General features: G+C 61.0%; 3 protein-coding genes and 1 non-coding gene across 9 annotated transcripts; 3 read left to right on the forward strand and 1 right to left on the reverse strand.

The window, feature by feature from the left end:
• The first annotated feature begins 100 nt into the window (after window positions 1-100).
• On the forward strand, window positions 101-182 carry TRNAS-CGA (transfer RNA serine (anticodon CGA)). The gene has a single exon. It is a non-coding gene; the product is annotated as a tRNA-Ser (tRNA).
• Window positions 183-501: 319 nt separating this feature from the next.
• On the reverse strand, window positions 502-13,496 carry RNF41 (ring finger protein 41). Its single transcript, XM_071729582.1, has 7 exons — window positions 13,359-13,496; window positions 11,732-11,906; window positions 5,643-5,755; window positions 4,179-4,450; window positions 3,498-3,633; window positions 3,244-3,347; window positions 502-1,784 (listed from the first exon to the last, which is right to left on the reverse strand). The coding sequence occupies exons 3-7, from the start codon at window positions 5,730-5,732 to the stop codon at window positions 1,433-1,435; spliced, it is 954 nt and encodes a 317-aa protein (XP_071585683.1). The 5' UTR covers window positions 5,733-5,755; window positions 11,732-11,906; window positions 13,359-13,496; the 3' UTR covers window positions 502-1,432.
• Window positions 13,497-13,660: 164 nt separating this feature from the next.
• Window positions 13,661-15,281, forward strand: NABP2 (nucleic acid binding protein 2). 3 transcript variants are annotated; one of them, XM_071729584.1, is made up of 6 exons: window positions 13,664-13,928; window positions 14,023-14,161; window positions 14,251-14,322; window positions 14,465-14,510; window positions 14,637-14,703; window positions 14,808-15,281. In XM_071729584.1, exons 1-6 carry the CDS (start codon window positions 13,850-13,852, stop codon window positions 14,978-14,980), a joined length of 576 nt encoding a protein of 191 aa, XP_071585685.1. In that variant the 5' UTR covers window positions 13,664-13,849; the 3' UTR covers window positions 14,981-15,281. The 3 variants fall into 3 exon arrangements, with proteins under 3 accessions (XP_071585686.1, XP_071585685.1, XP_071585684.1); XM_071729583.1 differs by having other exon boundaries at window positions 13,671-13,928; window positions 14,429-14,510; XM_071729585.1 differs by lacking the exon at window positions 14,251-14,322 and having other exon boundaries at window positions 13,661-13,928; window positions 14,429-14,510.
• An 81-nt stretch (window positions 15,282-15,362) lies between these two features.
• On the forward strand, window positions 15,363-19,692 carry SLC39A5 (solute carrier family 39 member 5). 4 transcript variants are annotated; one of them, XM_071729580.1, is made up of 12 exons: window positions 15,415-15,506; window positions 16,124-16,589; window positions 16,678-16,831; window positions 16,932-17,106; window positions 17,741-17,910; window positions 17,997-18,134; window positions 18,217-18,277; window positions 18,349-18,399; window positions 18,460-18,585; window positions 18,700-18,780; window positions 18,854-19,044; window positions 19,122-19,692. In XM_071729580.1, the coding sequence occupies exons 2-12, from the start codon at window positions 16,228-16,230 to the stop codon at window positions 19,269-19,271; spliced, it is 1,659 nt and encodes a 552-aa protein (XP_071585681.1). In that variant the 5' UTR covers window positions 15,415-15,506; window positions 16,124-16,227; the 3' UTR covers window positions 19,272-19,692. The 4 variants fall into 4 exon arrangements, with proteins under 4 accessions (XP_071585678.1, XP_071585679.1, XP_071585681.1 ...); XM_071729577.1 differs by having other exon boundaries at window positions 15,363-15,506; window positions 18,349-18,585; XM_071729578.1 differs by having other exon boundaries at window positions 15,414-15,506; window positions 16,950-17,106; window positions 18,349-18,585.
• The last annotated feature ends 873 nt before the right edge of the window (window positions 19,693-20,565 follow it).

A 20,565-nucleotide genomic window follows, 5' to 3' on the forward strand; every position in this document is an offset into this window, starting at 1 on the left:
GGTTTAGGATCCGAACGGGCCCGGAACAGGGCTGGGAAGGAGGGAGAAGTGGGGAGGGGGGGGCCGGTCTATGTGGAGCGAGGCGGGAACTGGCGCGGGAGTCACGGTGGCCGAGTGGTTAAGGCGTTGGACTCGAAATCCAATGGGGTTTCCCCGCACAGGTTCGAATCCTGTCCGTGACGCCACTGACGTTTTTTTTTGGTGGGGGGGACAGCGGGCGACACCTGGGGGCTCCCGCTCCCCGCATCCGCCCTTTTAACGGCGGGCACAACGGGAGTTCAGAGCTTTTGGAGGGGACACCCCACGCGGGACCCTCAGTCACCCATGGGTGCAGGGGTCTCCCCTGAGGGTCCCACCAACCACCCCAGGAATGGCCTTGAGTGATCTCAGTGACACAAAGAGCCCACAGGGACCCCTAAAATGGGCCGAACACCCCCAAACCCACCCAACTTACCCACTTCACCCCCCCCTCATCTGGGGTGCAGAGCCCCGAGGCGCCGGTAAAGCCACCAGAAGTTTATTGGTCACATCACCCCGACCACCCGGCCGGGCACCGGGGAGAAAAACGGTAAAAAACAAAAGAAAACAAAACAAAACAATAAAACCAAGGCAAATAAATTAAGTCCTCAACACATGACATCAGCAGGTGCTGAGGTGCCCGGCCACGGTCCAGCAAGAATAAAATACAGGAGGGAAATGAAGAAAAGGCAAAATAAGAAGTCAGAAAGAAAGAAACAAAAAAGAACCCTCCAAAAAACCCTCCAAAAACACAGACCCACCATGCCAAGTGTCACGGAGCCAAACCCCAGCAGAGGGGGTGACCCCGGAGGCTGTGAGCAGGAACCTGGTTCCCCCGGGGGGGTCTGGGGCATGCACTGAGAGTGGGGGCTGCGAGAAGGGGTCCTCAATGCCACCACCCCCTGGCTGGGGTGACACGGGGGGCTCATTCCAGGGTCAAGCAGGGCTCAGGGAGGGTCTGGGGGCAACACCAACAGCCCCCACTTGTGGGACTCCCCTGGCCGAGCCCCCTCCCCAGCCTGCAGGAGGGGGAGGCATCCCCCTGGAACGGTTTGGAAATGGGAGAGAAATCCCAAAGAGGGTTTGGGGTCCATCCATGGTCAGAGGAGAAGTCCAGGGAAGGTGTGGGATGGCTGCTCCTTCTCTCCTGGAGAGACACAGAACGGGGGAAACCGATGTGCACGGGGGGGCTGCAGCGTGGGCTGCCCGGGGGGGGGCCGGGGCTTGGGTGGGCTTAACCAGAGGAATTTAATCATTTCAGCCAGGAAGCAAAGAGGCAGGAGGGAACAGTGCCCTGAAAAACCCAGGCGGGCCACGGGGGGGAACACCAAGAGAGTTTCGTCCGGCCGACCCCACGCTCTCCGCGTTTCCCTTTCCCTCGGCACCCGGCGGCTTCTCCTCTGGAAAATCCTTTTTAGATTTCCTCCACTCCGTGGGCGAAGATCATCACCAAGCCTGGCTCCAGCACCATGTCCTCCCCCATGTGCTGGTTCTCACAGGCCATCACCACCACCGCCTGCTTCCCGGGGATGCGTTTGGCCACATAGTTCTCGTAGTAGCGCCGGTTCATCTGCCGGGTCTCCAGCGTGGCCAGGCCCTGGGGCCAGTTCCTCTCGTGGGCGTTCTCGATCAGCTCGTTGATGATGGACGTGGGGCACCCGCTCTCCACCAGCGAGCGTTTGATCACCGCCTGCAGCACCGCGTCCGGCGTGGAGATCATCCCCCCCCACCGTGTCACCCGGGCTGGCTGCAGGGAGTTCACCCACCTGGAGAGAAGAGAAACGGGGAAGGGAAGCTCAGGGATGTTGGGGTTTGGTGGAGACCAAGAGGAGGAGGTGGTTCCACTCCATGCTCCGGCCTCGCTCCTGTCTTCACATTCTTTCTCCTGCCCTTTCTCCAGTTTTCACTCCCTTTCTCCCGTTTTCACGCCCTTTCCCCTTTTTTCACTCCCTTTCCCCTTTTTTCACTCCCTTTCCCCTGTTTTCACTCCCTTTCCCCTGTTTTCACTCCCTTTCCCCTGTTTTCACTCCCTTTCCCCTGTTTTCACTCCCTTTCTCCCGTTTTCACTCCCTTTCTCCCGTTTTCACTCCCTTTCTCCCGTTTTCACTCCCTTTCTCCCGTTTTCACTCCCTTTCCCTTGTTTTCACTCCCTTTCCCCTGTTTTCACTCCCTTTCCCCTGTTTTCACTCCCTTTCCCTTGTTTTCACTCCCTTTCCCCTGTTTTCACTCCCTTTCTCCTGTTTTCACTCCCTTTCTCCTGTTTTCACTCCCTTTCCCCTGTTTTCACTCCCTTTCTCCTGTTTTCACCCCAAACCAGACCCATCTGAAGTGCCCGGGCTCTGCTGCTCCCTCCCCAGAGGGAAGAGAAGGGGAAGAAGGACGGGAAGAGAAGCTGCCTCCAACCTTTCTCCAAGGAGGAAGGAATCCAGCAGCTTCCTGCTGTTGGGCAGGATGCAGGTGGAAGAATTAGAACACCTCGAGCCCATTGTGAAGCAGCTCACGTGCTGCTCCCCAGCACCACCACCCCGTGCTTGGTGAAGCAGCTGCTTCTTTGCCTCAGGTGGTTTTTCACCTCCTAAGAGATTGGATGTGACACTCAGTGCCATGGGCTGGGAACCACAGGGGTGGTGGAATAAGGGTTGGACTTGATGGTCTCAGAGATCCTTTCCAACCCAGGTGATTGTGTGTGTGTTGTGTGTGTGCTGTGTGTGTGCTCTTTGTGTGTGTGTGTGTGCTCTGTGTGCATTGTGTGCGCTCTGTGTGTGTGTGCCCTGTGTGTGCTCTGTGTGTGTGTGTGTGCTCTGTGTGTGTGTGTGTGCTCTGTGTGTGTGTGTGTGCTCTGTGTGTGTGTGTGTGCTCTGTGTGTGTGTGTGCTCTGTGTGTGTGTGTGCTCTGTGTGCATTGTGTGCGCTCTGTGTGTGTGTGCCCTGTGTGTGTGTGTGTGCTCTGTGTGTGTGTGCTCTGTGTGTGTGTGTGTGCTCTGTGTGTGTGTGTGCGTGCTCTGTGTGTGTGCTCTGTGTGTGTGTGTGCCCTGTGTGTGTGTGTGCTCTGTGTGTGTGCTCTGTGTGTGTGTGCTCTGTGTGTGTGTGTGTGCTCTGTGTGTGTGTGCGCTCTGTGTCTGTGTGTGCTCTGTGTGCACTGTGTGTGTGTGTTCTCTTCTGACAGCCCCCCAGAGCCCCCCAGAGCCCCCCCAGCTCCCCCAACACCCCAACCCAGAACTCTTACTCCAGGATCTCGTTGTACTCGATGGTCTCCTCCAGGTTCTGCAGGTTGGGGTTGACGCTGCGGATGGCGCGCATGTAGGCCTTCAGGAGCTGGATGTCCCGTTTCTGCAAGGCAGGACACAGGCAGGACGTGTCACCAGGCTGTCACCACAACATTCAGCCCTCAGCTCGGTGATGTCAGAGGTGAAGAGCAGCAGCAGAGTCACAGCTGCATTTTTTTTTTTTTTTTTTTTTTTGGGGTCCCAGCCCCCCCACCTGCTCAGCCAGCTGGTGCTTGTGCTCTGCTGAGGTCTTCTCCAGCTCAGCGATCCTTGTCTGCTGCTGCTGCACCACAGATCTCAAGTGCTTGATGCAGTTGTGATTTGGCAGCTCATCTTTGGGCATTTCCAAGCTGCAGAGCATTACAAACAAAAAGGTGGAGGCCCCACGTTAGGGGAAGTTACACACCAGAGACCTTGGCATGAACACCTCAACGGCCTGCAGAACAAATCCAGCCTTGCAGGGCTCGCCAAGGGGGCTGGGAAGCAGAGTGCTGTCACCTCCAGTGAGGTGACACTGGCCACGCCAACGGTCTGGGGGAGAGCTTCAGGAATGAACCACCACCAGGGTGAGAGGTGATGAGGATATTCCTCCTCCAAAGCCACCCAGGGCTGAGAACCAGATCCCACGCCAGGCAGCCCGAGGAGATCTGATTGTCCCTGTCCCTCACCACCTGGCTGGATGCTTACAACACGTGAGGGGGAAGGACACCAACCCCAGACCAACCCCCCCAGCTCCCAATGACCCGCGGGAGGCCGCAGAGCTCAACCTAAAACCCCTCCCAGGCCGGAACAGCTCCGGGTGGCATCGGGAAGCCCTCGGCGCCCCATTTCCATCATTCCACGGGGCGGGTTCCAGCCCGGAGCCCGAGGTCCTTCTTAAGGATCCATCCCTCACCCACATCCCTGCTCGCAGGTGACCGGGCGTTTGGGGTTGTGCTCGCAGTCGTTGAGGTGAGACATGAGGTTGTCGAGGCGCACGACGGCCGTGCAACCGAAGACGGCGTTGTCACAAGTGATCTGGAGCTTGGAGAGCATGTTCCGCATGATCCGCGGCACCGGGCGGAGGTGGGCGACGGTCACCACGCTGCGATCCACGGGACAGGTCTGCTGCTGGGAGAACCACTGGGTGATGCAGGCATTGCAGAAGGCGTGCTCGCAGTGAGGAGCCTGGGGAAGGGTTGGACACACACAGAGGACACGGAGGTTGTCACCAGGATTCACCCTTCCTGGCCGGAGGAAAAGGTTGGGAAGAGCGGAGGGGGTCTCGGTGCTTTTGAGGAAAAAACCTTGTGAGCAGAGGGGGTCTTGGTGCTTTCCAGGAGGAAAACCTGGGGCAGATTTAGGGAGGGGTCTTGGTGCTTTCCAGGAGGAAAAGCTTGGGAAGAGCAGGGAGGGCCTTGGTGCTTTTGAGGAAAAAACCTTGTGAGCAGGGAGGGGTCTTGGTGTTTTCCAGGAGGAAAACCTGGGGCAGATTACTGGGGGGGGGTCTTGGTGCTTTTGAGGAGGAAACGTTTGGGAGTAGGGGAGGTCTTGGTGCTTTTCAGGAAAAAACCTTGGGAGCTGGGGAGGTCTTGGTGCTTTTCAGGAAAAAACCTTGGGAGCTGGGGAGGTCTTGGTGCTTTCCAGGAGGAAAAGCTTGGGAAGAGCAGGGGGGGGGTCTTGGTGCTTTTGAGGAAAAAACCTTGTGAGCAGAGGGGGTCTTGGTGCTTTCCAGGAGGAAAACCTGGGGCAGATTAGGGGGGGGTCTTGGTGCTTTTGAGGAGGAAAAATTTGGGAGCAGGAGAGGTCTTGGTGTTTTCCAGGAGGAAAATCTGGGGCAGATTACAGGGGGGGGTCTTGGTGCTTTTGAGGAAAAAACCTTGAGAGCTGGGGAGGTCTTGGTGCTTTTGAGGAGGAAAACCTGGGGCAGATTAGGGGGGGGTCTTGGTGTTTTCCAGGAGGAAAAGCTTGGGAAGAGCAGGGGGGGTCTTGGTACTTTTTAGGAAAAAACCTTGTGAGCAGGGGGGGTGTTGGTGCTTTCCAGGAGGAAAAGCTTGGGAAGAGCAGAAGGGGTCTTGGTGCTTTTCGGGAAAAAACTTTGGAAGCATAGGAGGTCTTGGTGCTTTTCAGGAAAAAACCTTGGAAGCATGGGAAGTCTTGGTGCTTTTCAGGAAGAAAAGCTTGGGCAGATTAGAAGCTCTTTTCCCTCAGAACTCACAAAACCACAGCCTTGTCCCCTTGGTGCTGTCACCTTAAGCTGTCAGTAGGAAGTTCAGACCCCACTGAGCTCTCCTAATGTGTGCTGAGCCCATCATCTGCTCAAGACAGCCCTGGGTCTGGAGCTGCAATCTGAGGCTTTTCCACAGCCTGGAGCACCTACCTGAACTGGCTCCTCCAGGACCCCACTGCAGATGGGGCATATAAGGTCTTCATCAACATCCCCCTGAAAACGTGCTACATCATACCCCATCGCTCATCACCAATGCCAGAACCCTGCAGAGAGAAAAAGATCAATGGTGAGGAGGAGCTGAGCACCCCGGGGTGGCTGCTGGACAGGGCAAGGTCACAGCCCCTGCTTCCCAAATTTCTGCTCCCCCCAAGGATTGGGGTAGCCCTGGGCACAGCTCAGAGCCCAACACTCTGCAGGGTGTTGCTGAGCTCGGGGTGCTGCTGCCATCAGCTCTGTCCCACACACAGTCACTACCTCACTGCTGGTTTTTTTTTTCCTACTCGTTGGTTGTCAGGGTCACACAGAGTTTTGCTCAGTTTGGAGAGGGATAAGGAAGCCCAGGTCCATAGGGTGGGCAGTGGGATGCAGCCACCAAGCCCTCTCCTCCCTGCCCAGGCAGCATTCCCAGGTAATTCCATCAGCAGCTCCTCAAACCCCTGCCAGGGCTGAGCCTGAGCTCTGCCCTGCACACCCGGGCTGTTTGTCCCTCCAGAGCTGCCTCCTTCCCTCCCTTCTCACCAAACCTGGTGACAAACTGCCACAGGACTGACCCCAGAGTCCCCACCCCGAAGACAAACAGGGACAGGAGGGGTGTGAGGGCACCTGGGTGCTCTGAAGCCACCATCCCCACGGGGAGGAGCCCAGCAGGGTGGCAAATCCCAGCTGTGCCAACACCAGGAGCAGCTGGGTAGGAACTGACCCCACTGCTGCTCCACAGCCAGGTGTGGAGTCCTGTCCCTCGGCCAGACGTGGAGTTCCTATCCCCCAGCCAGATGTGGAGCTCCTATCCCTTGGCCAGATGTGGAGCTCCTATCCCTATCCAGATGGAGTCCTGTCCCTCAGCCAGATGTGGAGCTCATTTCCTTTGGCCAGATGTGGAGTTCTTATCCCTTGGCCAGGTGTGGAGCTCCTTTCCCTTGGCCAGATGTGGAGTCCTTTCCCTTGGCCAGATGTGGAGCTCCTGTCCCCCAGCTGGGCTGGTTGTGGACCCACCACATCGGCTCAGGAAGGGAGAAGAGGAGGGGAGGGATGGAGGGAGAGAGGGATGGAGGGAGGGATGGATGGAGGGAGGGTGCAGGGAAGAATTTGGTCCTCGGGAGCCTCCCCAGGGCACGGGGCAGCAGGGAGGGACCTGGTGGGACACTGCTGATAAATCTCCTCCCTGAGTGGATGGATTCTTTGCTTCCCCAGACAAAAGGATTCCTCTGAGGGAGGCTGGGGTGGGGAAAGTCCCTGTGCCAGAGTTTGCAATTCAGATAAGCAGATTAACGGCTGGAGGGAGAACGGATCCCTGAGCAGCCAGGATCAGCTGCTCCTCAACCTTCCCACGCCTTTGGACAGATGCTGCTCCCCTCCCACCCTCCCTGAGCCACTCACACTGCAAGTCTCAGCTCATCCAACACATTTACATTGGGTTTGACCCAACTGGGAGGGCAAACACGGATCTGGAGGACCCAGCAAAACAGCTCCGAGCTTCCAGCTGAGCCAGAGACCCCCAAGGGGCAGCTGGGACCACCCTGAGCTCCTCTGCTTCGTGGTCTGGGATCTTAACGTGTCCCTGGCTGTGTGAGCAGCTCCAGGAGCAGCCATCCCTCTCCTCTCCTCCTGCTCCAGCACAACCCTGCTCCCCAGCTCAGCTCATTTTTTGTCTCTCACTCCCCAGCTCCATCCTCCCAGATGGGCACTGAACCCCCCCAGAGCTGAGCCCCAGCTCTGCCAAGGAGGAGCCACATCAAAACCTCCCCCAGGGAGATTCCCAGAGCATCCAGATGCTTCTCATTCCTCAACCTGGCTCCTCCACCTCCTGCCAGGGTGGGTCTGGAGCTCAGAGCACCCCAGGGACACCACCACGGGAGGTGGAGAGCTGAGAGCTGGGATGGAGCTGGCAACCCAAAACCCCTCCTGCCAGGTCCAGAGGGGAATTCATGACCTGGCCCTGATGGATCCTGGATGCTCCCATCCTTCCCTGGGCTCAGCAGATGGTGGGCAAGGGCTGAGCAGGAGCAAATCGGGAGCTGCTGCCAGGGATCACCCTGCTGGAAGGGAATGAGCTTCCCAATCCTGCCCTGGGAATGGGCTTCCCAATCCTGCCCTGGGAATCAGCTTCCCAATCCTGCCCTGGGAATCAGCTTCCCAATCCTGCCCTGGGAATCAGCTTCCCAATCCTGCCCTAGGAATGAGCTTCCCAATCCTGCCCTGGGAATGAGCTTCCCAATCCTGCCCTGGGAATGAGCTTCCCAATCCTTCCCTGGGAATGAGCTTCCCAATCCTGCCCTGGGAATGGGCTTCCCAATCCTGCCCTGGAAATCAGCTTCCCAATCCTGCCCTGGGAATGAGCTTCCCAATCCTGCCCTAGGAATCAGCTTCCCAATCCTGCCCTGGGAATGGGCTTCCCAATCCTGCCCTGGGAATGGGCTTCCCAATCCTGCCCTGGGAATGAGCTTCCCAATCCTGCCCTGGGAATCAGCTTCCCAATCCTGCCCTGGGAATGGGCTTCCCAATCCTGCCCTGGGAATGGGCTTCCCAATCCTTCTCTGGGAATGAGCTTCCCAATCCTGCCCTGGGAATCAGCTTCCCAATCCTGCCCTGGGAATGAGCTTCCCAATCTTTCCCTGGGAATGAGCTTCCCAATCCTGCCCTGGGAATGGGCTTCCCAATCCTGCCCTGGGAATGAGCTTCCCAATCCTGCCCTGGGAATGGGCTTCCCAATCCTGCCCTGGGAATGGGCTTCCCAATCTTTCCCTGGGAATGGGCTTCCCAATCCTTCCCTAGGAATGAGCTTCCCAGTCCTGCCCTCCCCAAACACAGCTTCACCCCAGCACTGTCAGAGTCCCTGGGGGTGCACAGGAAGGGGACAGTGCTCACACAGATCCCAGTTTCATCCCAAATTAGAGAGAAAACCCGGGATAAGTCACTTTTTCCCCTTTCCCCTCTCCCTTGTCATCATCCTCCTGCCTCTGGAGATTGTCATCTTCCTGGCCTGGGGACTTGGGGTGCCTGCACCCTGCTCCACAGAGATCTACATAGCAACAAGGGCTGGATGCTATCAGGGAGATCAGTAATTAACAACTGAAAAGCACTCCTGACATTCCCACCCTTTCCCCAAGCCTCCTCCTCAGCATCTTCCAACCCAGACCAAGGTTCCTAACAAGCCCTTGGGGAAGTTGACAAAAGAGGAAGTTGACAAGGGGGTGGTTAAAGCAGCACTGCCCCGAGGTCATCTGTCACCTCCCCAGGGAGGGGACAGCACCCCCTCCCCCCCTCCCCTTTAAACAGGTAAAAGTGACCCCTCTAAGTCACCACAGACTCACCACCCCCCCTCTCCAGTTTCAGGATGTTCATTCATGACCAATGAAACGAGGTTTTGCTCCAAATTTTAGGAAAAAAAGGGGCACGAGTTCACCTCAGCCCTTGGAGTGAGACCAGGAGCAGGGCTGGGGCTCCTCTGGATTTTCCAGGATTTCACACAACCACCCAGGTGAGATTTCTGTGCTGCCTCCCAACTGTTCCTGCCCCCCAGTTGAAAAAAAAATTATATATATTGCTGAGAAAAATTTATGTTGATGAAAGGAAAAATAATGGCTTTAAAAAAAACCAAAAATACCTCCCCCTTCTCCTTGAAAAACAAAAAAATAAAGATGCCTGTCTAGGATTTGCTCCACAGCCCCCAAAACACATGTTCACACGTTGCCTCCTTTTCACCACAACGTGTTGGAGCTGCTGGATCCCAGACACTTGGGCTGAGCCAAGATTTCTGCCTGGCTGAGTGCTCCAGGCACAGTCTGAGGAGCTGAGGCACCTCCTGCCTGCCCAGAGCTCAGGCTCTGACTCACCTGGAGCTGCCCAGGATGTTCTGCTCACCCACACAGCTCCTGGGACAGCCCCTGGGACTCTGCAGCCACGGCCTGAGCTCACCCAAAGGTGTTGATTTGTCCCCAAAACCCAGGGACAGCAGCCACCAAGCTCTGCTGCTCCTTCCAGCAGCCTCTGGAGCTCATCCCCTCTGTGCAAACAGAGAGCAGGCAGCATCCCTTCCAAAAAAAAAAAAAAGATTAACAACAAACAAACAAACCCAATAAAAGTTAATTAGCCTGTGCTGGGAGGCTCCAGCAGCAGCTTTCTGCTGGTTCTCAGGGAAAAGACACCATTTTCTCATTATTTCCAGTATCAGGGCTGCCAACAGAGCCCAGCACTGCTCTGCAGCTGGGACAGCTCAGAACAAACCTGTTGTGTGAGCAACGGTGGTTTTAATCATCTTTCCTAATTTCAGCAGCTCTCTGAGCCAAAAGAAAGAGAATCAAAAGCAGAAAGCAGGGGGGAGGGGAGGGAAAACAAACACATGGAAGCAAGAAGGGCTGTTGTGCAGCCAGGACACCAGCACTCTCCTCAGCCCTGTGTGTTCTGGGCTTTGCTGCCTCAGTTTCCCCACTGAGTGAACACAGAACAACCCCAGGGGCTCTGGAGCTGTCACTGGAAAAAACCCTGGGAGCCTCCCACAGCCTCAGCCTGAACGTGACTCGTTAACACCCAGGGCTCCTAATTGCTGTCACACACCCCGGAAGCTGTCAGTGACTTCAAACATCATTTACACTCCATTCACCCCAATCCCCACGGTCTGCTGACTGTGTGACCCTCCCACACCCACAATAAGAATAAATAATAAATAATATCCCCATCTCTAAGCCTCTTCCTGGGTGTTTTTTCAGTGTTTTATCCCTGTTAGCCGAGGGTGGGACTGACTGACTCCAACCCGAGTTTCTGTAGGTAACATCTGGATCCAAGAGGCCACAAGGCAAAACAAACAAAAAAATATTACTCATTATTTGCTAATTAACAGCCAAAAGCATCGAGAGCACCGACCTAACAGCTCTTCCCAGCAAGATTTTTTTTCTTCCAGTGCTGATCTTCTGTTTGACATTTGCTGAGGTCCAGAGAGCAAAACCTCCCCGAAGGAAATAAAACAATAAAAGGGGAAAAAAAAAAAATTAAAAAAAATCCCTTTTTCTAAAAGGCTTTCGCAAGCCAGAGGAAGGTTTTGCTCAAGTAGAGCAGGCCAACAAGATCAAAAGGAATGTGGGGTTAAACAATTGCTCTGGGTTGTATAATAGGAGGAAAACATCAATCGTGAGGGCCCTGCCCATGTCCAGATCCCGTCTGGTCGCTGCTGGAAGGACAGAGGAGAACTCCCAGTGCTCAGGAATTGTCCTGGGAACACCTACAGGCATCCTGCCCAGGGCTGGCACTGCCTGTGAGTCCCAGGAGATGAAACGAGGCCACCAGCAGCTCAGCCAAACCCTCCCCCCCATTTTCTCTTCCCATTTTCCATCTTTTTGGGGTGGCAGGGAAGGACACGTGCTGGGGACATCGGCCACCAGCAGAAAGGGAAGCTCCAAACCAGCACCACGGGGAAGTTCTGCCCCAGGCTGGTGTGGCACTGCCCCTGGCAGCCACCTGCCATCCCCTCCCCAGCTCCAGACTCATTAGGGTTTGGTTAATGAAGCACTTTCCCTGCAAGTCCCCGTGTCTTCCCTTCTCCTTGGGGAGCACCGAGTGGAACCAGAGAGCCCCGGATCAGGCAGGGGCAGTTCCTGAGCCAGTTTGGCAGGACCTGCTGTGAACTTCTGAAATTTGAGGCAGATCTGGCTGTTTCCCTGCAGACTTTGATTTACAACAAAGGGTCTCAGAGCCAGAGCTGCCTCCTGTGCCCAGAGCTGATCCCCCACATCCAGGGAAACCTGCTGGGGTGAGGGCAGGCAGCCCCGAGCCCTGGGAGCAGCCCTGCCCGTGGTGCTGTCAGCTGAAATATCGTGACATAAAGATCTCCCTTGTTAGCAGAGCAAAACCAAGGTTTGCAGACACACAGAGGAGCTCAAAGTTACCAGCAGCAGCCAAGCTGAGAGTGTCTGCAGAGCAACACCCCAAAAATCTGCTGATGTGGCTCTCAGCACTCACGTGCGCGGAGGATGAACTGAAACTCAGCCCCGTGCTCAGGGGAAGGTTTGGAGTGGGCTTGGATTTACCTTCCGTGGCAGAATTCCTCTCCAAGTGGCAAAGAGGCAGGGCTGGGCTGGGCTGGTTCTTCTCAGGGAGATGCTCCCAATGGCCCATTTTTTCCCTTTCCTCTCCTACAGCATCAAACTTCGTTCCGCGAGGATCCGGAGGCGCCGGCGGGCAGGAGGGTCAGGGAGGATGGATCTGGGAGGGAAATAAGGAAGAAAACATGAGCAGAGGGAAAAATGAGGTGTGAGGTTGTGCCTGGCCTCCATGAAGACATTTCTGGCTCCCCTCATGAGCCCCCCAGAGGAAAAACCCACGACTCCCACAGCCCCAGCTCCGTGAGCCACGTTCTCCCGTGGGGACAAAGTGACACCGTGCCCAGGGCAGTCACCAACCCTGAGGTATTTAAAAGGAGTTTGGACCCGGTCCTTAAGGACACGGATCCATAGTTAGATTATGGTGCTGGTCAAAGGTTGGACTGGGTGATCTTGGAGGTCCCTTCCAACCCAAACCACTGTGGGAGTTGGTGTCAGCTCAGACTGCTCCTCACCTGGGCTTCCAACCACTTAAACCCACTTCCCTTCCCCTTTTTTTAAAAATTTAAATAGAAAAAGGCTCCTGGCTGCCCTACAGCACATCCCTGAGAGTCTGAGGGGGGGATCCCAACACTCCGGGGGGATTCCAGCCCCCCCCATCCCTCAGCCTTCCCAGAAGAAAATGTTTGCCCAGCAGGTAGAGCCCGGGCTCAGCGGTGATGCAATCCTGCTAAAAATAGTTCCCCAAATGCCACCCTAAGATCTTCTGACAGAAATACAAGTTTTTTTTTTTTTTTTTTTCCTTTTCCAACTCCACTGTCGGCTCCGGGACCTGAATGGGGAAAACTGCTGGGGTTTTACCCACTGCTCCTGGCAACGAGGATGAAAGCAGCTCAGGATCCCAAGAGCTGGGCTGGGTGACACCCCCAGAGCCACCAAACCCCCGGGAATTGGATCTGATGCTCTTGTGGGTTTGGATGTGGGGTTTTTTTGGCTTTTTTTTTTTTTTTTTGCTTTTTATTTTAAATTTATCGTTTAAAATCCTACTCAGGAAAACCAAGGCCCTTCCCGGGGGCCCAAAAGCCACCGGTGGGGCCGAGGAGCAGCTCAGGGATAGAACCCGACGGCAAAGGAAGCCTCGGTCCCATTTAATCACCGACTTCCCGCCCGACTCCTCGCTCGGGGAATTTGCTCCCCGCATTCCTTTGTCGTGACCCCGCCTGATGCCCGCAGGGACCCCGCACCCGGGAGCCCCCAGGGGATCCGGGAGCCCCAAACCCCGGATTCACCGGAGCAGCTCCGGTACCACCTCCCCCCTCGCCCCCCCCCCCCCCCAACCTCCCGGGACCACCGGCCAAGCCCGAACCCTCCCCCCCGCGCCCCCCGCCGCCATCCCCCGGGCCCTCCAGACTCCCCCCCCCCGGCACCCGAGCACCCGCCGCCAGCCCCCGGTGCTGCCGGGGCCGCATCCCTCCCCCCCCCCCAAGCCGCCCCCGGGCACCCCCGACCCCGCCAGGCCTCTCTCCCGGTCCCATCCCGTTCTTCCCCGTAGAACCCGGAGCCTCCCCCCCGCCTCCCGGGTCCGCCCCCCCCCAGCCCCTCCGGCCTCACGTACCCGGGCCCGGGTCGGCTCCGGTCGCCGGGGGGCTCAGGGGCGGCCGCCGCCTCCGCCGCCTCCCCCGCCCGCCCCGCGCGCCGCTCCGCAGCCCCCGCCCCGCCGGAAGGTGCCGCCCCGCCCGGATGCGACGCTCTGGCCGCGAGAAGCGCCGGAACTCGCTGGTCAGGGAGGGGTTTGTGACGAGATGGGCGGGGAAGGGGCGGGGTTTAGGGTATACAGCCCAATTAAGCCCCGCCCCCGCCTCGCCATTGGTCAGCGCCGCTGGACATGCTCCGCCCCCTCTGCGCGCTGATTGGTCGCTCGCTGTAACGCCCGGCGGTTTCCGGGAGCGCGCGCGGCGGGGCGGGTGATGCGAGCGCCCCCTGGCGGCAGGGCGGGGCCCTGAGCAGGCCCCGGTCCCGGTCCCGGTCCCGGTCCCGTCCCGGCAGCACCGGAGTCCCGGCCCCGCGTTCCCGTCGCGGGTCCCGCCGCAGGGCCCCGGCAGCACCATGAGCACCGAGACGCTGGTGAAGGACGTGAAACCGGGGCTGAAGAACCTCAACCTCATCTTCATCGTGCTGGAGACCGGTGGGTACCGGGAGGGGGTTTGGGGGGGTGCGGGCGGGAACCGCGGCCCCTGACCCCCCCACCCCCACCCCCGGGGTCCCCCTGACCCCCCCAGGCCGGGTGACGAAGACGAAGGACGGGCACGAGGTGCGGACCTGCAAGGTGGCGGACAAGACCGGCAGCATCAACATCTCGGTGTGGGACGACGTGGGGAACCTCATCCAGCCCGGGGACATCATCCGCCTCACCAAGGGGTAAGTGGGGGGCGGGGGGTGTCACCCCGGGACCCCCAGGAACACCCCCGGGAGTCCCGTCCCACCCCTCCCGCTGCCTTCCCCCCCAGGTACGCCTCCATCTTCAAGGGCTGCCTGACCCTCTACACGGGGCGCGGTGGGGACCTGCAGAAGATCGGCGAGTAAGGAACGGGCTGGGGGGGGGGGGTCCCGTCGGGGTTTTTTTTTTTTGGGGGGGGGAGGGGGGGCACGGGGAGGGGGTCTCCACCACCCCCCCGTCTCCCGCAGGTTCTGCATGGTCTACTCCGAGGTGCCCAACTTCAGCGAGCCCAACCCCGAGTACGTGGCGCAGCAGTCGCAGAGCAAAGGGGTGAGTCGGGGGGTGGGGGGGGGCCGGGCTGGCATCGCGGGACCCCCAGACCCCCCCTGGAGCAGCCCCCTCCCCCCTTCCCCACGCCTCTCCACACAGGGGGTGTCTTCATCTCCCCCCCCTCAGGCCCAGAACGAGAGCACGAGTCCAGCGCCTTCACAGACCGGCCAGGGCCCCCCCGCAGCCCCCCCAGGTAGGTGATGCAGCCCCCTCCTCACCCCAGAGCTGCAGAACCCCCACCTTCCCCCCCGATGCCTCCAGCCTCACCTCCCCCCTTATGCTCCCCTCTGCTTCCAGCCCCTGACAGCCAGAACGGGAATGGGCTGAGCCCGGGGGGTCCCCCGCACCCCCCCAGCGCCCCCCCGCACCCCCCCAGCGGCCGCATCACCCGCAGTCAACCCGGACACCCCGGCCCCCCCCCCGGACCCGTCAGCAACGGCAAGGAGACGCGGCGGAGCAGCAAGAGATAACGGGCCGGGACCCCCCCGCAGCCCCCAGGACGGTTTGGGGAGGGGTCCCCGGCCCCCCCAGCCCTGAGCAGCCCCCGGGGTGAGGAGGGGGCAGCGCTGACCCCATGCACGTGCCTCCGGGGAGGATGGGGGTGACCTGGACCCCCCCGGACTTGGCCCAGACGGGCTCAGGAGTCTTGGGCAGGAGGGGGCTGAGCCCCTGGGATTGGGGGGGCTGCAGGACCCCCCCACCCCGTGCCCCCCCAGAGCCACGTCAGGTGGTTTTGGGGACGGGTGTCAATAAAGGGTGACTCCTGCCTGCTCCCTGCCTGCGTCCTGCCCGCCGCGGGGGGCCCGGACCCCCCCTCCCATTTAGGGCCCTCCCCACACGGCCCCTCCCGCAGCGGGGGTGTCTGGGAGCAGCGCTGGGTGACCCTTGGCCCCCCCGGTTCGGGTGCAGCAGACGGCACAGCCCCAGCGTGGGGAGGGGAAGGGGGGGGGGTTGGTCACCGGTGCGGCCCCCACCACCGGCACAGTGCGGCCCCAGGTGAGCCCCGGGGATGGGGGGGGAGAGGACGGGTCTGGGGGCTCAGGGGGGGCAGCGCTGCTCCCGCTGGAATGGGCCCCCCCCCCAGCACAATAATGGGGGACCTCTTAGGGGACCCTGAGAGCCACCTCAGGGGGAGGGGGGCAGCCCTGGGCCCCCGTGGGATGGTGTGGGGGGGGTGTCAGTGGGGCACCAGCTCCTGCAGTCCTGGTATTTTCCAAGCCCCCCCATTCGGTGAGTCCCACGTGGAGGGGGGGGGGGGCCAGGCCCGTGGCCATCCCACTCGAGTTCCACATTTCCCATCACTGCGTGGGGCCGTTCCCACGTCCCTGGCTGTTGGGGAGGACGGGTTGGGGGGCACGGGTGGGTGGGGGGGCGAGCGCCCTGCCGGGGGGCTACAGGTGTTATCTGCCCACCCAGTGAAACATTAACTACGACACAAAACCTGCCCCAGTTGCAAAACCTCCCCTCAAGGCCGAGTGTCACCGTGTCCCCCCACTCGTTGTCCCCATCGCCCACCCTGGGGGTCTCGGGGACACCGTCCGGCCCCCCCCGGCTGCCCCTGAGCTGGGACACGTGTCCCTGCCGTGACCCTGATACCTCCTGTTGCTTTCCAGCCGTCCCTGCGGACGGACGGACGGACGGGAGGGGAGCGTTCCCGGGGGGACCCCGCAGCGCCCACCGCCCCCAGCCCCGCCGGGAACCCGCAGGATTTGTCCCTATGGTCCCCTCTGGGCTCCTCCTGGGGGTCCTGGGGCTGGTGGCCCTGGGGCCGGGGGGGACGTCGGAGCCGCTGCCCGAGGACGCGGCGCAGGAGCACGGGTATTACTTGCAGCAGCTCTTCGGGCAGTACGGGGGGGCCAACGGGACCCTCCCCTCCGAGGGGCTGGCGCGGCTGCTGGGCAGCCTGGGCTTGGGCCGCGTCCGGGTGGTCCAGATCCAGCACGAGGAGCTGGGACACGGCCACGTCGCCCATCTCGACGTGCTGGAGGTGCAGGAGGAGAAGCACCGGCACCGGCACCCGGCGTGGGAACACGAGGGGGACCCAGCACCCAGCGCTCCCCCCACGCACCGCTCCCCCAGGTACCCCCAGGTACCCCCTCGGGGCTGTTCCCCACCGCCGGGGTGATGGGGGCAGGGGGGGGGCTCATTCACACTCACCCCCCCTCAGCCTCCCACCCTTCCTGACGAAAAGCTGGACGGAACCAGCACCCACAGAGCCGCCCGGGACCTCCCCAGCTCCCCGGTGGGACCAGCCTGGCCTGAGCCTGCTGGGGAGGGTCCTGGGCTTGGAGCACTCCAGCGCTGACCACCCCCACCACGATGTGAGTGGGGACGGGGGGGGGGTGACGCTCTCCTGCTCTGCTGGGAGCCCCCTGGGGACCCCCGGCTCCCCCAGCACCGCTCACCGGGCCCCCCCAGCAGTGCCTCAACGTCACCCAGCTGCTGCTCAGCTTCGGGCTGGACGCGGGGTCTCAGCTGACGCCGGAGCAATTCACCCTCCTCTGCCCGGCCCTGCTCTACCAGATCGACAGCCGCGTCTGCATCCAGCACCGCGACGAGGTGACGCTGCTGCCCCCGGGGGGGCCCCTCTGGCCAGGTAACCCCCACCCAGGGCCCCTCCCCAGCCCCAGGTCCCCCGGTCCCATGTCCCTTGTCCTTCCAGCCCCAGCCTCTGGTCCTGTGTCCCCTCTCCCTTCACCCCAAGCCCCCGCTTGCTCCCCAAGATGTCCCCTGCAGTCCCTGTCCCTGCGTCCTCAGCACCAGCTCCCCGGGTCCCCTCTCCCCTCCACCCCAGGGTCCCTCCAGCACCCGGTCCCCATGTCCCCTTCCCTGCATCCCTACAAGCCCCCTCCTCTATTCCCCATCACTCCACAGCCCTGGGGTCCCCACGAGCCCCCTGTCCCCCATCCCCATGAGCCCCCTCCTCTATTCCCCATCACGCCACAGCCCCGGGGTCCCTACGAGCCCCCTCTCCCCCATCCCCATGAGCCCCCTCCTCTATTCCCCATCACGCCACAGCCCCGGGGTCCCCACGAGCCCCCTGTCTCCCATCCCCATGAGCCCCCTCCTCTATTCCCCATCACCCCACAGCCCCGGGGTCCCCACGAGCCCCTTGCCCCCCATCCCCATGAGCCCCCTCCTCTATTCCCCATCACGCCACAGCCCTGGGGTCCCCACGAGCCCCCTGTCCCGCATCCCCACATGGGGTCCTGCTCTGTCCCACCCCGCAGCATTGGGTTGGGGTCTCCTGGCTGTGGTTGTGGTCAGCCTGCCCTCCGCCATGGCCGTGCTCCTCGTCCCGCTCCTGAGCCGCGGCTCCTTCCGCTCGCTGCTCTCCTTCCTGGTGGCCCTGGCCGTGGGGACGCTCTGCGGGGACGCCCTGCTCCACCTCTGGCCCCACGTAGGTACCCCCAGCCCCTCTGCACCGGGGGTGGCACCGGGGGTAACACTGTGGGGTCCCCTGAGCCATCGCTCACCCGTGTCCAGGCCCAGGGGAGGCACCAGGAGACGGCGGCGGAGCCGGGGGCCGCGGTGCTGCAGGGGTTGGCGGTGCTGGGGGGCATCTACCTGCTCTTCCTGGTGGAGCTGCTCCTGGGGGTGCTGCGGCGGCGCCGCGAGGCCACGGTGAGAGGCATGGGCACTGGGGTGGGTGGCATGGGGCTGCCCCCAGGGCCAGATTTGCACCCAGTGCCTCCGTCTTTCCCAGGGCTGCTCCCCCAGGGAGACCCCTGACACCAACATGGGGGTCCTGGCACGGCCACAAGGAGGTAAGACACCCCCCCCCTGACACCCCCAGTGCCCATGGCCCCACCACCACCCCGGGTCTCTGTCACCACAGGGGCTGAGCTGCAGCACCTGACGGAACCAGAGGCAGAGCTGGAGGTCAGGCCCCACGGACACCCCCACGGACACCCCCACGGACACCCCCACGGACACCCCCACGGACACTCCCACGGACACCCCCACGGACACTCCCACTGCCCCACGCTGCCCCCCAGCCCTGGGGCCACTGATGTGGTCTGGATGGTGGTCCTGGGGGATGGGATCCACAACCTGACAGATGGTCTGGCCATCGGTGAGGGGTGCGGGGGGTGGGGACGGGGGGGGGACATGGGGTGGAGAGGGTGAGGGTGCAGAGGGAGTGGGGGGGGGGCATGGTGCACCGGGGCCCAGGACCCTCTTCCTGCAGGTGCCGCCTTCTCCCACAGCCTCTCAGGTGGGCTCAGCACCGCGCTGGCCGTGCTCTGCCACGAGCTGCCCCACGAGCTGGGTAGGTGCCCATCTCCTGCAGAGACCCCCAGACCCCCCACCCCAGACCCCCCACTCACCTCCTCTCTCCACAGGGGACCTGGCAGTGCTGCTCCGGGCGGGCACGGCCCCCCGCACCCTCCTGCTCCTCAACCTGCTCTCAGCTCTTCTCTCCTGCCTGGGGGCAGCTGTGGGGGCAGCCGTGGGGCAGAGCGCAACCCACCTCACCCCCTGGATCCTCACCATCACTGCGGGCATCTTCCTCTACGTGGCCTTGGCTGACATGGTGAGGGAGTGTCAGGGGGGCAGCCTGGGGGGGCTGAGCCTGGCGCCCACCCCACTGAGCCCCCTGTTCTGGTCCAGCTCCCTGAGGCGGTGCGGGGGGACGAGGGTCCCGGCCAGGCCACCTGGAGCCGAATCCTCCTGCAGAACGTGGGGTTCCTGGTGGGCAGTGGCATCATGGTGGGCATCGCCTTGGCTGAGGGGCACCTCCGTGCCTGGCTCCAGCCCTGAGCAGCCCCTGGGGCTCAGCCCCCGCCGCCCACCCCCCCAAGGAACCGGAGGCAGCGGCGGCCGAGCTGGAGGGACCCGGGACCCCCAAACGTGCCCCAGGACTGGACTTTCTCCCTGCTCCACCATCCCTGTAGCTCACACCTCCCCCCACTGCCCCATCCCTGAGGGGATGGGATGTGGGGTCCCCTCAGTGCCCCGTGTCCCCTCCCAGGGTGGGGGGCACGCGGCGCTCCCTGGGGTGGGACAGCAGTGGGGTGCTGGGGGTGTTTGCCCAGTTCTGGGGGTGTTTGCCCAGTTCTGGGGGGAAGCCAGAGCATTTCCCCTTCCCACCCCCCCCCCCAGACCAGCTGCTGGCAGAGAAAGGAGGCCAGGAGATAGAAGCAATAGCATTTTAATAAACATAATCGATTCAAAGCCACAATATGAATGACAGGACTTGGTCACAGCTGACATTGTAGAAAATAGATCAAGTCTGAATGCAGGTTTCTTTTTTTTTCTTAATCTTTTCATTTCTTATATTCCTTTTCAGTTCCTTTTACCTCCTCCCTCCCCAAAGGTGATGCAGGATTTCTGAAAATACATTTATGGAACATCCCAGACACAGGGGCTCAGAGGGCTGGGGTTTAGGGGCAGGAGGGGCTGGCAGGACCGTGTCTCTGCTGCGGGGACAAGTAGCTCCTTGGGCTCATTTCCTTCTCCTCCTTCCTTGCACCTCCTGTTCCCTCCCTAGAACCACCAGGGGTTGAACAGCTTCGTGTTTCCCTGGCACCACACAAAGGGGTTTTGCTTGCTCGGGTTCCTCTGCCCAGAGCTGAGAGCTCAGCGGGGCCGATTCGGGGTCTCTGGGGACCTCAGGAGAAACCCAATGGGCTCAGGGGGGATGTGGCTCAGTTTGCCCACCCAGAATGGTGCCCAAGAAAACCCAGAGGGATTTCACAGGTTTGTAGGGTGGGTTTTTTTCCCCTATTTTTAAAATGGCACAGCCAAACCATAACCTACTTACTGCAGGGGAACTGCTTACTCCCAGGGAAGCCCCCTCCTCATGTCCAGCCCCAGCTTGTGCTTTGCCCCAGTGGTCAAAGAAGCATCCACAGAGGGCAGGGGGACACCAGTGCCACAGCACCCGGACTGGGGTGCAGCCCCTGCCTCTGCCAGCTTTCAAATGGTGCCAATGGCCCCTCAAACCCCTGCTCTGTCCCCCCGTGCCCGGGGCAGACACCTCACAGGTCCCTGGCAAGAACGATGGCAAGTGCCAGCCCTGCCAGTGGGTTGTGGTAAAACCCAAACCCGTAGG

The sequence above is a fragment of the Heliangelus exortis genome, chromosome 31, assembly GCF_036169615.1.
Source record: "Heliangelus exortis chromosome 31, bHelExo1.hap1, whole genome shotgun sequence".
Lineage (NCBI taxonomy): Eukaryota > Metazoa > Chordata > Aves > Apodiformes > Trochilidae > Heliangelus > Heliangelus exortis.